The 17,163-nt window shown below is 47.2% G+C and overlaps 1 protein-coding gene across 1 annotated transcript in view; it reads left to right on the top strand.

Annotated features, from left to right (window-relative positions):
* The window catches only part of SETD7 (SET domain containing 7, histone lysine methyltransferase), a 120,759-nt gene that overhangs the window by 66,018 nt on the left and 37,578 nt on the right, over positions 1–17,163 (top strand). The window contains exons 5-6 of the mRNA XM_063920373.1: positions 1,667–1,748; positions 12,650–12,767. Coding sequence (XP_063776443.1) covers positions 1,667–1,748; positions 12,650–12,767 — 200 coding nt within the window. The remainder of the gene's footprint in view (positions 1–1,666; positions 1,749–12,649; positions 12,768–17,163) is intronic.

Here is a 17,163-nt window from a genome sequence, read left to right as displayed (position 1 = left end):
AGAAGGTGAAAGCTGCTTGGACCAGCTTTATCGCAGTACTTCATGCTTCCTAGGCAATCACAAGGATGAAAATTACGTGTAGTTGGTCGATATTTTGGTGAAGAACTTCGGCACAATGGGGTGGTCCACATTCTTGATGCTCATATTGAGAAATTCAAGGAGAACATGGGAGCGTTCTCATAGGAGTAAGGCGAGCGCTTCCACCGGGATATACTGAAGTAGGAATGCCGCTACCAAAGACAGTATAACGGGAACATGATGGAAGACTACATCTAGGGGCTGCTTCATTAAAGTGATGTACTGTAGAATTGTAAATCTTGTAAAGCTACTCACTTCTTTTGTGGTCATGTTTGTACAACTTTATGTTAATTTTCATACATATGTTTATTTTTTTCTCACATTGTATAAAAGAAAATGCTAATTTACCCTTTTATCATCTGCAATACAGATGTAGCTACACTCATCGTTTCTACATCTAGCCGGCACATGCACTCCCAGCACGGCTAGGCGCACCTGCTCCTAGCTGCGCCGAGCTGTGTCTTTTGCCGCCCCATATACTTTGTACGGGACACGGGTGCGACAAAGACACATGCGCATCGGGGCGTGCAAATGAGTCACAGTAAACGAGCTGCAATTGTGCCTAGAATGGATGTAGCCTCAATGAGCATGGCTACATCTGTAGGTCAGTTTCAAAGTATAAAATGTCCTGGCCACAAAAGCAAAGTTTGAGTGGAATAAATGCCATTTTCCGTACTTTTGAAACATACGCAATTAAGAAACAGCAAATAGTACCCATGGACGAAAATTTGGTTATATAGTAGTGTCTGAAACCTCGAACATGTTATGTAGCGAAGTTTAGCATTGTATGCTGTACATATTTTTCTTTATTACACAGAGCATGTTATAAGTAAGATTACGAGTTATTCAGGTTTGTTAGCAAACCAAAAAAGTTAGCAATCGGGCAAAACCATGTTGCACTGCAGGTGGGACTGATGTAACATGTGCAGAGAGAGTTAGATTTGGGTGGGGTGTGTTCAAACTGAAATCTAAATTGCAGTTTAGAAATTAAGCATCCAGTATTTACCTTGCACAGAAACAATATAACCCATCCAAATCTAAATCTCTCTGCACATGTTACATCTGTTCTACCTTCAGTGCAACATGGTTTTGCCCAGTTGCTAACTTTTTTAGGTTTGCTAACAAACCTGAATAACCCCCCATGTCTGCTACCTTTCTGCCTTGTCGCTTTCATGTTTTCCGTCCATCACACATTTACCCCAATTGTGAAGTATGCATAAAAACAGAATATGCTGGCAGTATATAAAAAAATGTTAATAACTAAGTAATGTTACTAAAGCTCACTCTGATACTCCATGACTGCAAGCTATTCTTTTGAGAGAGGATTAGATTAAAGCCACTCTGTAAAAGTGACAGGAAAACTCCATGAAGAGATAAAGGGATTATGGGGAAGAACAGACAATTACTTACTACTGTACTGAATGGTGAGCTCTGTGAGCTGATTTACTGCTATCAACATAGATATTGAACGAGACAAAGAAAAGTAAAATTAAGGGTTGTATTTTCTTTAACATACTGGCTTTTGTTTGCAGCATTTAATGAACACATTTACAACCATGTATACCAATGTTCCTGTTTCCTTTTGTAGGTAAAGTTTATACATGTGATAGATCAACTTCATTCTGTATTTCTACAAGTCCGCTGCTTCCTGACCCCTATGAGGCAGAAAAGTAAGTTTATTACTTTTTTACTCTGTAAAAAATAAGTACTTATGGTGTAATGCCTAGTTTAAACTTGCTCTTTTCTTTAATTGATTTTTCTTTTTATTTATTGGAAGTTTAATTATACCAGTCAAAATGCTCTTATAATATGGATTTAATTCTCTGTTCTAATATCTGTCTTTGTAAAAATAGTTCAGTGTTCTTTGCAGGCAGGCATTTTTCCTGAACCCCTAAAGGAAGCAATTGTTAGACCTCTTCTTAAAAATCCTAATTTCTCTAACGTCCTTGAGGATGCTGGGACTCCGTAAGGACCATGGGGAATAGACGGGCTCCGCAGGAGATAGGGCACTTTAAGAAAGCTTTGGATTCTGGGTGTGCACTGGCTCCTCCCTCTATGACCCTCCTTAAGACCACAGTTTTACACTGTGCCCAGAGCAAGATGGGTGCACTGCAGAGAGCTCTCCAGAGTTCTCTGCCTGAAAGCATTTTTGTTTGGATTTTTCTTTCTACTTTTTACTACTTTTTCACAGGGAGCACTGCTGGCAACAGGCTCCCTGCATCGAGGGACGGAGGAGAGAGGAGCAGACCTTCTTGTCAAAGATAGGCTCTGCTTCCTCGGCTACTGGACACCACTAGCTCCAGAGGGGGTGAACGCAGGTTCTTACTGGGCGTCTACCCCCGGAGCCGCGCCGCCGTTCTCCTCACAGAGCCAGAAGTACAGAAGTCAGAAGACGTCTCAGGCGGCAGAAGCCTTCAGCTTCACTGAGGTAACGCACAGCACTGCAGCTGTGCATCATTGCTCCCATACACCTCACACACTCCGGTCACTGTAAGGGTGCAGGGCGCAGGGGGGAGGGGGGCGCCCTGGGCAGCAATATAAACCTCTGCATGGCAAAAAGACTATATACATGTACAGGTGGGCTCTGTACATGTATATAAAGGAGCCCCCGCCATATTTTCCTAAGTTTGAGCGGGACAGAAGCCCGCCGCCGAGGGGGCGGGGCTTCTCCCTCAGCACTCACCAGCGCCATTTTCTCTCCACAGTACTGCTGAGAGGAAGCTCCCCGGACTCTCCCCTGCTTACACACGGTGAAAGGGTGCTTAAAAGAGAGAGGGGCACACATAATTGGCGGTTTACATATTACACAGCGCTGCTGGGGAAAAACATTTTGTGTTGGTCTCCAGGGTTGTCGGCCTCTCGGACCTTGTCGCTACGGCTGGTAAGTCGAATTTCTTACCTTATGTCCCCCCGCAGCATACTAAGAAGGCACCTCATTATTAAATGCAGTCCTTTCGTTCCAATAAAAACAAGAAGGTGCGGGGATCGTCCTTTGTTACCAGAGGAAAAGGCAGGGGAAAGAAGCTGCACATAGCTAGCTCCCAAGAGCAGAAGTCCTCCCCTGCGTCTGCAAAGTCCACCGCTTTCTGGGGGGAGGCAGATCTGGTGGGGGCGCGTCTTCGGTGTTTCAGCCACGTCTGGGTTTAATCGCAGGTGGATCCCTGGGCAATAGAGATTGTTGCGCAGGGATACAGGCTGGAATTCGAAGACTTGCCTCCTCGCCGGTTTTTCAAATCGGCTCTGCCGACTTCCCCGTCAGAGAGGGAGTCAGTGTTGACAGCAATCCAAAAATTGTATGTTCAACAGGTGATTGTTACAGTTCCTCATCTCCAGCAGGGAGAGGGATATTATTCCTCCCTGTTTGTGGTCCCGAAACCGGACGGTTCGGTCAGGCCCATTTTAAACCTGAAATCTCTGAACCTGTACTTGAAAAGGTTCAAGTTCAAAATGGAATCACTCCGGATGGTGTCCCTGGACATAAAGGATGCATACCTTCATGTTCCAATATTCCCCCCCCATCAGGCTTTCCTGAGATTTGCAGTGCAGGACTGTCTACCAATTTCAGACGTTGCCGTTCGGGCTTTCCACAGCCCTGAGGATTTTTACCAAGGTAATGGCGGAAATGATGGTGGTCCTGCGCAGGCAGGGGGTCACAATTATCCCATACTTGGACGATGATCTAATAAAGGCGAGATCTTGTGAGAAATTGCTGGACAGCGTGTCTCTGTCCATGAAGACGTTGCAGCTACACGGCTGGATTCTCAATATACCGAAGTCCCAGCTAGTTCCTACAACGCGACTGACCTTTCTGGGCCTGATCCTAGACACAGACCAGAAAAAGGTTTTTCTTCCGATCGAAAAGGTTCAGGAACTCATGACCATGGTCAGGAACCTATTGAAACCAAAGAAGGTTTCAGTGCATCAGTGCACGCGGGTCCTGGGGAAGATGGTGGCTTCATACGAGGCCATCCCTTTCGGCAGATTCCATGCGAGGACTTTTCAATGGGACCTCTTGGACAAGTGGTCCGGGTCCCATTTACAAATGCATCAAAGGATCACCCTGTCTCCCAGGACCAGGGTATCTCTCCTGTGGTGGCTGAACAGTGCTCACCTTCTAGAGGGTCGCAGGTTCGGCATTCAGGACTGGGTCCTGGTAACCACGGACGCAAGCCTCCGAGGCTGGGGAGCAGTGGCACTGGGAAGAAATTTCCAAGGTCTCTGGTCAAGCCTGGAGACTTGTCTCCACATCAACGTCCTGGAGTTGAGGGCCATATACAACAAGCGGAGAACTTACTTCGGAGAAGACCGGTTCTGATTCAGTCAGACAATGTCACGGCAGTGGCTCATATAAACCGCCAAGGCGGAACAAGGAGCAGAGTGGCCATGGCAGAAGCGACCAGGATTCAACGCTGGGCGGAAGGCCATGTAACCTCGCTGTCAGCGGTGTTCATCCCGGGGGTGGACAACTGGGAGGCGGACTTCCTCAGCAGGCACGACCTGCATCCGGGGGAGTGGGGACTTCATCAAGAAGTCTTTGCACAGATCGCGGATCGGTGGGGCCTGCCTCAAATAGACATGATGGCGTCCTGTCTCAACAAAAAGCTAAAGCGGTATTGCGCCAGGTCAAGGGACCCTCAGGCGGTAGCGGTAGACGCTCTGGTGACACCTTGGGTGTTCAGATCGGTCTATGTGTTTCCTCCTCTTCCTCTCATACCCAAGGTGTTGAGAATTGTAAGAATAAGCAGGGTCAGAACAATCCTCATTGTTCCAGATTGGCCACGGAGGACTTGGTATCCGGAACTACAAGAGTTGCTCATAGAAGATCCGTGGCCTCTTCCTCTAAGGCAGGACCTGCTGCAGCAGGGGCCCTGTCTGTTCCAAGACTTACCGCGGCTGCATTTGACTGCATGGCGGTTGAACGCCGGATCCTAGCGGAAAAAGGAATTCCGGAGGAAGTCATTCCTACCCTGATCAATGCTAGGAAAGATGTGACGTTGAAACATTATCACCGTATATGGCGGAAATATGTTTCTTGGTGGGAGGCCAGAGCTGCTCCTACGGAGGAGTTCCATTTGGGCCGTCTACTTCACTTCCTTCAAACAGGAGTGACCTTGGGCCTAAAATTAGAGTCCATAAAGGTCCAGATTTTGGCCTTATCCATTTTCTTTCAAAGAGAATTAGCCTCTCTTCCTGAGGTACAGACTATTGTGAAGGGGGTGCTGCATATTCAGCCTCCCTTTGTGCCTCCGGTGCCGCCTTGGGATCTTAACGTGGTGTTACGTTTCCTCAAGTCACCTTGGTTTGAACCACTTAAAACTGTGGAGTTGAAATACCTCACGTGGAAAGTGGTCATGTTGTTGGCGTTACTTCGGCGAGACGTGTTTCAGAATTGGCGGCTTTATCGCATAAAAGCCCATACTTGGTTTTTCACGTGGATAGGGCAGAGTTGAGGACTCGTCCTCACTTTCTGCCAAAAGTGGTCTCATCTTTTCATGTGAACCAACCTATTGTCGTGCCTGTGGCTACAAGGGACTTGGAGGATTTTGAGTCCCTGGATGTAGTCAGGGCTTTGAAGATTTATGTGACCAGAACGGCTCGGATCAGGAAGACTGAAGCTTTGTTTGTTCTGTATGCGGCCAACAAGGTTGGCGCCCCTGCTTCAAAGCAGACTATTGCTCGCTGGATCTGTAACACGATTCAGCAGGCGCATTCTACGGCAGGATTGCCGTTACCGAAATCGGTTAAGGCCCACTCCACTAGGAAGGTGGGCTCTTCTTGGGCGGCTGCCCGAGGGGTCTCGGCATTACAGTTGTGCCGAGCAGCTACTTGGTCGGGGACAAACACCTTTGCAAAGTTCTATAAGTTTGATACCCTGGCTGAGGAGGACCTCCTGTTTGCTCAATCGGTGCTGCAGAGTCATCCGCACTCTCCCGCCCGTTTGGGAGCTTTGGTATAATCCCCATGGTCCTTACGGAGTCCCAGCATCCTCAAGGACGTTAGAGAAAATAAGATTTTACTTACCGGTAAATCTATTTTTCGTAGTCCTGTTGAGGATGCTGGGCGCCCGTCCCAAGTGCGGACTTCTACTGCAAGACTTGTATATAGTTATTGCTTACATAAGGGTTATGTTATAGTTTTCGATGATGCCGTGGCTATGTTGTTGTTCATACTGTTAACTGGGTAAGTTTATCACAAGTTATACGGTGTGATTGGTGTGGCTGGTATGAATCTCGCCCTTAGATTTACAAAAATCCTTCCTCGTACTGTCTATTTCCTCTGGGCACAGTTTCCCTAACTGAGGTCTGGAAGAGGGTCATAGAGGGAGGAGCCAGTGCACACCCAGAATCCAAAGCTTTCTTAAAGTGCCCTATCTCCTGCGGAGCCTGTCTATTCCCCATAGTCCTTATGGAGTCCCAGCATCCTCTACGGACTACGAGAAATAGATTTACCGGTAAGTAAAATCTTATTTTAGATCCCAACTGCATGACTAACTACCGACCGGTATCAAACATTCCTTTCTATGAAAGGTTATTGAGAAAGTGGTTGCAAATCAACTGAAAACCCGCCTGACAATCCATGATATTTATGCTCCATTCCAATCAGGATTCAGGAGAAGACATAGCATTGAAACAGCCCGTGTGTGTGTGTGTGTGTGTGTGTGTGTGTGTGTGTGTGTGTTAAATGATCTTCTGATGGCAAGAGACATAGGTGACTGTTAAATCTGAATTCTTCTGGATCTTTTTTCAAGATTTTGATACCGTGGACCATGGGCTTCTGATTGAGCGCCTGAAAAATTTATGTGGACTGGATGGCACAGTCCTAAGCTGGTTCATATTATTTCTCACCTGGGGGTCACAGAGAGTTTTATTTGGAGTATACTCATCATCATGAGTGCCTCTGCCATGTGGCGCCCCCACAAGGTTCTATACTATCCCCCCTGCATTTTGCAGTATACATGTTACCATTGGATGAAGTAATCAGGCATTGTGGTGTGGTCTACCACTACTATGCAGATGATACACACATGTACCTGTCTATTACTCTGGCATTGAGAACCCAATAACAACCCTAAATGGCTGACTAGCTGATCTCCAGGAGTGGATGAGTGCTAGTTGGCTGAGACTGAATCCTGATAAAACCGAGGTCCTTATGATAGGACCGCAACATCAAAGGACAAGACTGCAGCATAGCCAACCAACTGGACTGACAGTTGGGGGTGCAGAATTCCAAAACACTGTTCATGTGCAGAATCTGAGCGTTGTCCTGGGTGGTGGCCACAATCAAATCCTTATTCTTTCATCTGAGGAATGTAGCCAGAATCAAACACTTAATTCCCACTGAAGATCTGCCAAATGTCATACATGCATTTGTATAATTTCGTATTAGACTACTGCAATGCCCTCTACCTTGGTCTCCCAGCAAAAGAATTGCACCGCTTACAGCTGGTACAAAACAAAGCTTCCAGGCTGTTAACCAACCAGCCCCATTCTAGCCATATAATACCCATTCTCTACTCCCACCACTGTTTGCCTAAAGATGGCTAATCATCTTCAAGATTGGCTTACTGACTTTGTAAGCGCTACAGGACCAGAGCCCAAGATACCTGAAGCAGCTTCTGATGCCATAGTTCCCACTACTGCGATCTGTAGATGAAGATCTTTTAGCAGTACCTAGAATCTCTTATAATTCATCTGGGGGTTGAGCTTTTAGCCATGTGGCTCCGACTCTATGGAATTTACTTCCCAGCACAGTTAGAGAGGCCCCACTCTACAGTCTTTTCAAAACAGACCCAAGGCTTTCCTGTTTACGCAAGCATTACCATAATGTCCCTTTAGTACAGGCCTGGCCAACCTGTGGCTCTCCAGCTGTTGTAAAACTACAAGTCCCATCATGCCTTGCCACAATTTTTCTATTAGGGGATGCTAAAACTGTGGCAGGGCATGCTGGGATGTGTAGTTTCACAACATCTGTAGAGCCACAGGTTGGCCAGGCCTGCTTTAGTATATCCATGCTCTCTGTATTTTAGGAAAAGCTTTCCTGTACTTCATTGTTTCTGTACTGTATAATGTTCATTATTTCTGTTAAGTGCCTTGAATCCTATTGCAGAAAGAGCGCTACATAAATAAAAAAATTTGTTGATAATAATATTATTATTTATTATTATCATCCTCTTGAGGTGTATAGTCGGCAAACAAATAAGGCAATAACATCTTCAGTAATGATCCACAAGGTTCTTGGCCATAAATGTGTGGGAAGGTATTAAAGATTGTAGGGTACAGGGGGTTTACAGATTCTAGTGTACAGGAGGATTACAGATTGTAGGGTACAGGGGGGAATACAGATTCTAGTGTACAGGAGGATTACAGATTGTAGGGTACAGGGGGGAATACAGATTCTAGTGTACAGGGGGATTACAGATTGTAGGGTACAGGAGTAGTACAGATTCTAGTGTACAGGGGGATTACAGATTGTAGGGTACAGGGGGGAATACAGATTCTAGTGTACAGGGGGATTACAGATTGTAGGGTACAGGGGGGAATACAGATTCTAGTGTACAGGGGGATTACAGATTGTAGGGTACAGGGGGGAATACAGATTCTAGTGTACAGGGGGATTACAGATTGTAGGGTACAGGGGGGAATATAGATTCTAGTGTACAAATACAAGGGGGTTCACTGATTCTAGTGTACAGTGAAATACAGGGCGGATTACAGATTCTAGTAGATGGGGATTACAGATTGTAGGGTACAAGGGAATACATTGGGGAATTACAGTTTGTAGTATACAGGGAATTACAGTTTAAGGATATAGTGAAATATAGGGGGGGGGGGGGGTTACAGATTGTATGGTACAGGGGAATACGGGGGTTACAGATTCTAGTGTACAGGGAAATACAAATTCTAGGGTACAAGGAAATACAGGGGGAATTACAGATTCTAGTGTAGCGGGGACTACAGAGGGGATTACAGATTCTAGTATACAGGGATTTACAGATTCTGGGTACAGAGAAAAATAGGGGAGATTACTGATTCTAGTATACAGGGATTTACAGATTCTGGGTACAGAGAAAAATAGGGGAGATTACAGATTCTAGTATACAGGGATTTACAGATTATGGGTACAGAGAAATATAGGGAGGATTACAGTTTGTAGGGTACTGGGGTGGTTACAGATTCTAATGTACAGGGGAAATACAGATCCTAGGGTACAAGGAAATACAGGGGAGGTTACAGATTCTCGTGTACAGGGGCAATACAGATTCTAGAGTACAATGAAATACGGGGGGATTACAGAGTCTACGGTCCAGGTGAATGCAGGAAGAGGATACAATTTAGAGTCCAGGTGAGTGCAGGGGCACTATGGCTGCTTGTGACATTTGTTGAATGGAAATGATAGAGGGCACCTCTACAGGGCCATTCAATTTGCAGTCTTCAATGGTACTATATTGTTTGTGTTTGCTCTGTGAAGGCACCCCTCGCACACCCCTAGTTATGGCCCTGCACACCTCCTTCAATAGACCTTGTTGTTTATTGAAAAATGCATGCTTTCTTCAGATCACTAGCTAGACCAAATATTTTCTGAAAGTAACTTCTGCTTTTAGTGGTCATTTAGACTACTGAAGTATGGGGCCGATTCAGTATGGAACGTAGAAGTGTGGAAATGGCTATTAGGCAATTTCTGCGCATGCGAGTATGCTGCCAGTGCATGCGCGAGGACTTAGATTGCGATCGCGTAAGTCTCGGAGGGGGTCAGCATCGCAGCGTTTTGGGGGTGGCGTTGCGCCGTTGGGGGGTCGCAGTCCGCACAACGGAGGCGTGCCCGGACTGTTTGTGGGGTGGGCCGTGGCAGCTGCGTGATGTCACATGCAGCTGCTGCAACCCAAAACATTGTGGCCCGGCTACTGCCTTCCTAGTCTGGGGGAGAGGGGACCGGCATGCTAGAGAACGGAGTTGTAGTTGTGCAATTTCTTGCAACTACAACACAAGCTGAATTAGGCCCTATATCAGGGGTGGCCAACCAGTCAGTGACAAAGAGCCAAAAAACCTTGTTAGGTACGTCAAAGAGCCGACATCGAGCTGATGGCGCACATGCAAAAATGGAATGTGGCCTTGTGCCTGCTAGACCACACCCCTGGTATAAAATACATTGAAAAAGCCAGAACGACATAAAATAAAAAAAATTTAAGCCAGATCCATTGAAAAAGCCACTTTTACATAAAATAATTGAAAAAGCCAAATTCACATAATAAACTTCAGCTCCCCCGTGTCACTCAAGTCAACACCCTCCTGTCACTCCAGCTAGCTGCCCCATGTGTCACTCCTGCTAGCACCCTCCTATGTCACTCCAGCTAGCTCCCCCGTGTCACTCCAGCCAGCTCTCCCATGTGTCTCTACTGCCAAGACCCTGCTGTGTCACTCCAGCCAGCTCTTCCATGTGTCACTCCAGCCAACACCCTCCTGCGTCACTCCTGCCAGGACCCTCCTGTGTCTCTCCAGCCAGTTCTCCCATGCGTCACTGCTGCCAAGACCCTGTTGTGTCACTCCAGCCAGGTCTCCCATGTGTCACTACTGCCAACACCCTCCTGTCACTCCAGCCAGCTCTTCCATGTGTCACTCCTGCTAGCACCCTCCTATGTCACTCCAGCCAGCTCCCCCGTGTCACTCCAGCCAGCTCTCCCATGTCACTCCAGCCAGCTCCCCCATGTGTCTCTACTGCCAAGACCCTGCTGTGTCACTCCAGCCAGCTCTTCCATGTGTCACTCCAGCCAACACCCTCCTGCGTCACTCCTGCCAGGACCCTCCTGTGTCTCTCCAGCCAGTTCTCCCATGCGTCACTGCTGCCAAGACCCTGTTGTGTCACTCCAGCCAGGTCTCCCATGTGTCACTACTGCCAACACCCTCCTGTCACTCCAGCCAGCTCTTCCATGTGTCACTCCTGCTAGCACCCTCCTATGTCACTCCAGCCAGCTCCCCCGTGTCACTCCAGCCAGCTCTCCCATGTCACTCCAGCCAGCTCTCCCATGTGTAACTACTGCTAAGACCCTGCTGTGTCACTCCAGCCAGGTCTCCCATGTGTCACTCTAGCACATCCTCATGTATCGCTACAGCCCCCCCATCAACTCGTGCCTTTGCAGCAGTCCCTAATGTGTCCTCTGTTTGCTGGTGGGTGTCTCACCTCTAGTATCTGACTCCTTCAGTTTTCAGTCCCTGTAGTGCTGCTGCGTGTCTGGCTGGAGTGCAGCGGTTTTCTGTATCTGTTGTGGTCACATGATGTAGAGTGTTGGGAGCCACATTTGAATAAGGAAAGAGCCACATGCGGCTCAAGAGCCACAGGTTGGCCACCACTGCCCTATATTAAAAGTTCATTGATTTTAGGATTTTTCATTCATGTCTGTATGTTGAGATATATACAGTTGTCTGTTTACTAGGCAATGTAGAGTAATGGTTTTCATCTTTCACACCTAATCTCCCTTCACTCCTGAAGGCTTTCTGTGGGCTTTACTTAATCCACAATAAATAGATAAACTTTCTTGTCAACACTACAGCAAAAATAAAAAGTTAAATCCTGCATTTTTCAGTGTCCAGTGCTAAATGTATTTAATCACTTTTGCAGTAATGATAGTTTCCTAATACCTGGTACCATCTTGTAGCTTTTTTTTATTGCCATTTTAAAAAATAAATAAATAAACTGCCACCAGTTAGTGTTATTTACTGATCTATGTTGCTTATCAGTTTATATCTCCACCTAGGCTCAGTTACAACTCGCCCATTAACCTAGTCTAACATAAAATGAAGACTTGGAGACTAAGATTGGCTAATATTAAGGCACTGCTTTATTTGGGATGCGGTTAATACACCACCTGTCAGGATACAGGCATTCAGTATTTTGACGCCGGAATCCCGACGGCCAGGGAAATGCCGGTGGTCAGAATCCCGACCGCAGCCCAGTATTCCCTCTCGGGTAGTGGGTCCATGCCACCACCCGAGTTAGAATATAACCTGTGGTGATTGAAGCTCACTGCCGGGATTCTAGCTGCCGGCATCCCATCTGCCAGTCTCTCTTGTGTATTCCCTTTTATTTCATTCAAATTAAACTAAAAAAGGGGAACATCCATTAGAGCAGTGCACCTACTTGGCAACAGCTAATTATTTACCAATTAAATAAATAAAGAGGGTGGATATCTGCCCCTGATGTAACCAGTGCAACACTGGTTACATCAGGGGCAGATATCCACCCTCTTTATTTAGAGGAACCACTCCCTCCTACTTGGCAGTACCTATCTTAGCGATCACTGAATATAATTGGGTATTCCCCTCACTGAATATGACTGTGTATTGCCCTCCCATGGTATTGAAATCTGACCCTATTCAAACTAGCTTATCTGAGATAGAGCCGCCATTATAAACAAATGTTCTAAACCCCTCCCCTGATGACCCATATGCCGTCACATTATCCCCCTACCTGACATATCCATTGAGATCCAAAACGACCATTTTGTGCTTGTGCAACCGGATTTGTCATGATTGCGTTGTTATGTTACGAATGGTTGATTATGGGTTTTTTTTTCTAGAGTTTATGTAGCAGTTTCTTTGATTTCCAATGCTGGAGAAGGTCTCTATGCTAAAACAGTTGCTGGCCCTCATACCGTGATGTCCTTTTATAATGGAGTTCGGATTACACATCAAGAGGTATGAGGTCTATAACACATATTACCAATGCTGGTCAAATGTCAGAAATGTTTGTGCTACCCCTATAAGAACATGCATAGTCCCAACTATCTCCTCAGTAGCACCCCACAAATGGGATAATGTCACCAAAATCTGGGAAGGACCCAGTCTTGGTTAGGTCTGCAAAAACCACATTACTCCAGCAGAGTAAATTAATTATCACAACCGCTAAACTAGACATAATATTCCTGGTATTTACATGATACCATAACGAAGGTGGCCGGGTGATGGTGACTGCAGAGGCGTCACTCACTCACAATACACTCGCTGCGGCTTCAAAAGTGGTGTGGCTTTGTGAGATGTGGCGTGGCTAAGCATCCGACCCCCTTTTTTGTCACTCCGGGGATCAGGGAGATGTGGGCTGCCCCCGGAGACTGGCAAGTCTGCAGTGCTGGCTTCTACAGGGTGACAGGAGCCAATTTGCTGCACGTAATGTTAGTGTAGCACCTGGCTCCTGTCACTAAACAGGAGCAAGCCCTCAGCGGGTGACACCCAGGGTGCGTGCCGCATCCCTCTTGTGACACCATTGTGTGACTGTTTATTCTGCTAATGCCTTTGACTCTCACAGAGGTTCACAACGTCCATCCTTTTTTACCCGCTTGCCATCTGCTAATAGTTTATTACTGAAGAGTTATATTTATATAGCACATACAAACTCAGTGGAGCATGCAAGGCAGATGTATTAAACCTGGAGAAGTGATAAAGCAGTGATAAATGCATGGTGATAATGCATCAGCCAATCACCTCCAATATGTAAATTGACAGTTAGGATCTGACTGGCTGGTGCATTATCACCTTCCACTTATCACTACTTTATCACGTTTCCAGGTTTAATACATATTCCCTACTACACTGCCACAGACACATGGACACACACAGACTTGGATTAATGATTTTTTTTTAATCAGTTACGCTACCAATATGTTTTTTGATTGTGGGAGGAAACTCGCAGAAACAAGGGGATAACATACAAGCAAGAAGTTAAGGAACATGTACAGAGGCAGTGCGTTTTCTGTGCTTGGAACAGGGTGCCATATATGGGATCGGTATACGTGACTGGCGGACGGCATGCCGGCGGTCACAATACCGACGCTGGCATCCCGATGGTCGCAATCCCTACAGGGGCGAAGTAAGTATTCCAACTCACCATATCCCCTAACCCTCCCTTACCGCAGCCTACCAAACCCCCGTGCCTAAACCTACCCCCCCCCCCCCTTCCGCAGCCTATCCTTTCTCCTTTAGTGCCTAACCCTAATTTTTCTCTCAATTGCCCACTGATTGGGACCTGCCATGTCTTTTGATATTGTACAAATATGTTCTGTGTCAAAACAATTTACTTTCATTCATTTTGCATTTTCTGAATCTGACTATAGAAATCTGTCCATCCTTTAAATGTTTACTCTAGTGTATCTTCGGTATGTGCTGTCTTACTAAAGTTTATGGTTAGAAGAAAAGAATGTATCTGTTACATCTTGATAAGCAGTGGCAGATGGATGGAGCTACAGCTTAAGTCCTCCACATAAAAATAGGCCCATTATCATGCCAGTATGATGGTGACCAGCGGCCTAGCTGGCCACACAGGCAGCCATAAACCATAAGTATAAAAATTGTATTTTTATAAACAAAATTCCTGCACTTTTTTTTTTTTTTTTTTTTCTATGTATTTAGAGAGACATTGGGGCTGATAGTGTAGGGAGACAGTGGGTGTACACACCCACACACATTGGCCACACCTACACTGCAGTGGTCATAGCTCCTCCCCTTCTCAGCATAAGCCAGTGAACATTTTCAGCACCAAGCCCATGTGGCCTTAATCTCTAGCCCTGTTGATAAATGGTAGAATATTTGTACCATGTTGCTGTGATAGCTGAGGTGCTTAGCTCATTCAGATGTAGTGTTATCTGATTAAAATTCTTATCATGTAAACTCGCTGCTAGAGGGAGAGAGTTTTACTGGACTGGGTGTGTTCCCTCCCATTTATCCTCAGATTGGGTGATGTGTGTTAGCAGTATTTGTACATTTCTCATAGGCGTGCGCACGGGGGGTGCCTTGTACGAACAGGATCCCCCACAAGCCACGCCTGAGCTTGCTGCTAATTTCTGACACCCCCCATCCCGTTGCGCCCACCACCCGGTCAGTATGGACTGATATGTCATGTGTATTATATACTTTACTGGACGGAGGCTGCACTAGGCGCACTGAAGTTGAAATCTCCCACCGGCTCTGCCTCGCGATGTTGCGTGATGATGACACGCCGTATGCTCTCCCTCCCTGCCCACGCTCTCTCTCTCCCGCGCTACCATGCCATCACTACAGCGTTCCTCTCAGCTAAGCCTGCTCCTGCAGGGGAAATAAAGGGGACCAGCCAGGTGGAATATGCGGCCTGAATGTATATATACATGAAGTAAAAAAATAAAATAAAAAAAAAGTAATGAAATCTGTAGGTGGACTGAAAAAAAAGAAGGGTTACATAAATATGTTAACTGAGCCAAGCATTCAGTAGTTTCCTGAGTGGGGGTTTTATGTGTATCTGGCACTGCTGGCTTCCTGAACTGGGGGTGTTCCGTGTATCTGGCACTGCTGGGGACATTGTGCGTGTATCTGGCACTGCTGGGGACATTGTGCGTGTATCTGGTACTGCTGGGGACATTGTGCGTGTATCTGGTACTGCTAGGGACATTGTACGTGTGTATCTGGCACTGCTGGGGACATTGTGCGTGTATCTGGTACTGCTGGGGACATTGTGCGTGTGTATCTGGCACTGCTGGGGACATTGTGCGTGTATCTGGTACTGCTAGGGACATTGTGCGTGTATCTGGCACTGCTGGGGACATTGTGCGTGTGTATCTGGTACTGCTGGGGACATTGTGCGTGTGTATCTGGTACTGCTGGGGACATTGTGCGTGTATCTGGCACTGCTGGGGACATTGTGCGTGTGTATCTGGTACTGCTGGGGACATTGTGCGTGTGTATCTGGCACTGCTGGGGACATTGTGCGTGTATCTGGTACTGCTGGGGACATTGTGCGTGTGTATCTGGCACTGCTGGGGACATTGTGCGTGTATCTGGCACTGCTGGGGACATTGTGCGTGTATCTGGTACTGCTGGGGACATTGTGCGTGTGTATCTGGTACTGCTGGGGACATTGTGCGTGTATCTGGCACTGCTGGGGACATTGTGCGTGTGTATCTGGTACTGCTGGGGACATTGTGCGTGTGTATCTGGTACTGCTGGGGACATTGTGCGTGTGTATCTGGTACTGCTGGGGACATTGTGCGTGTGTATCTGGTACTGCTGGGGACATTGTGCGTGTATCTGGCACTGCTGGGGACATTGTGCGTGTATCTGGTACTGCTGGGGACATTGCGCGTGTATCTGGCACTGCTGGGGACATTGTGCGTGTATCTGGTACTGCTAGGGACATTGTGCGTGTATCTGGCACTGCTGGGGACATTGTGCGTGTGTATCTGGTACTGCTGGGGACATTGTGCGTGTGTATCTGGTACTGCTGGGGACATTGTGCGTGTGTATCTGGTACTGCTGGGGACATTGTGCGTGTGTATCTGGCACTGCTGGGGACATTGCGCGTGTATCTGGCACTGCTGGGGACATTGTGCGTGTATCTGGTACTGCTGGGGACATTGTGCGTGTATCTGGCACTGCTGGGGACATTGTGCGTGTGTATCTGGTACTGCTGGGGACATTGTGCGTGTGTATCTGGTACTGCTGGGGACATTGTGCGTGTGTATCTGGTACTGCTGGGGACATTGTGCGTGTGTATCTGGTACTGCTGGGGACATTGTGTGTGTATCTGGCACTGCTGGGGACATTGCGCGTGTATCTGGCACTGCTGGGGACATTGTGCGTGTATCTGGTACTGCTGGGGACATTGTGCGTGTATCTGGTACTGCTGGGGACATTGTGCGTGTATCTGGCACTGCTGGGGACATTGCGCGTGTATCTGGCACTGCTGGGGACATTGCGCGTGTATCTGGCACTGCTGGGGACATTGTGCGTGTATCTGGTACTGCTGGGGACTTTGTGCGTGTGTATCTGGCACTGCTGGGGACATTGCGCGTGTATCTGGCACTGCTGGGGACATTGCGCGTGTATCTGGTACTGCTGGGGACATTGTGCGTGTATCTGGCACTGCTGGGGACATTGTGCGTGTATCTGGTACTGCTAGGGACATTGTGCGTGTATCTGGCACTGCTAGGGACATTGTGCGTGTATCTGGCACTGCTAGGGACATTGTGCGTGTATCTGGCACTGCTGGGGACATTGTGCGTGTGTATCTGGCACTGCTGGGGACATTGTGCGTGTGTATCTGGTACTGCTGGGGACATTGTGCGTGTGT

The sequence above is a fragment of the Pseudophryne corroboree genome, chromosome 1 (genome assembly GCF_028390025.1).
Source record: "Pseudophryne corroboree isolate aPseCor3 chromosome 1, aPseCor3.hap2, whole genome shotgun sequence".
Classification (NCBI taxonomy): Eukaryota; Metazoa; Chordata; class Amphibia; order Anura; family Myobatrachidae; genus Pseudophryne; species Pseudophryne corroboree.
Note: the sequence above shows the minus strand (reverse complement) of the source record. Positions and strands in the feature narration are given on the sequence as shown.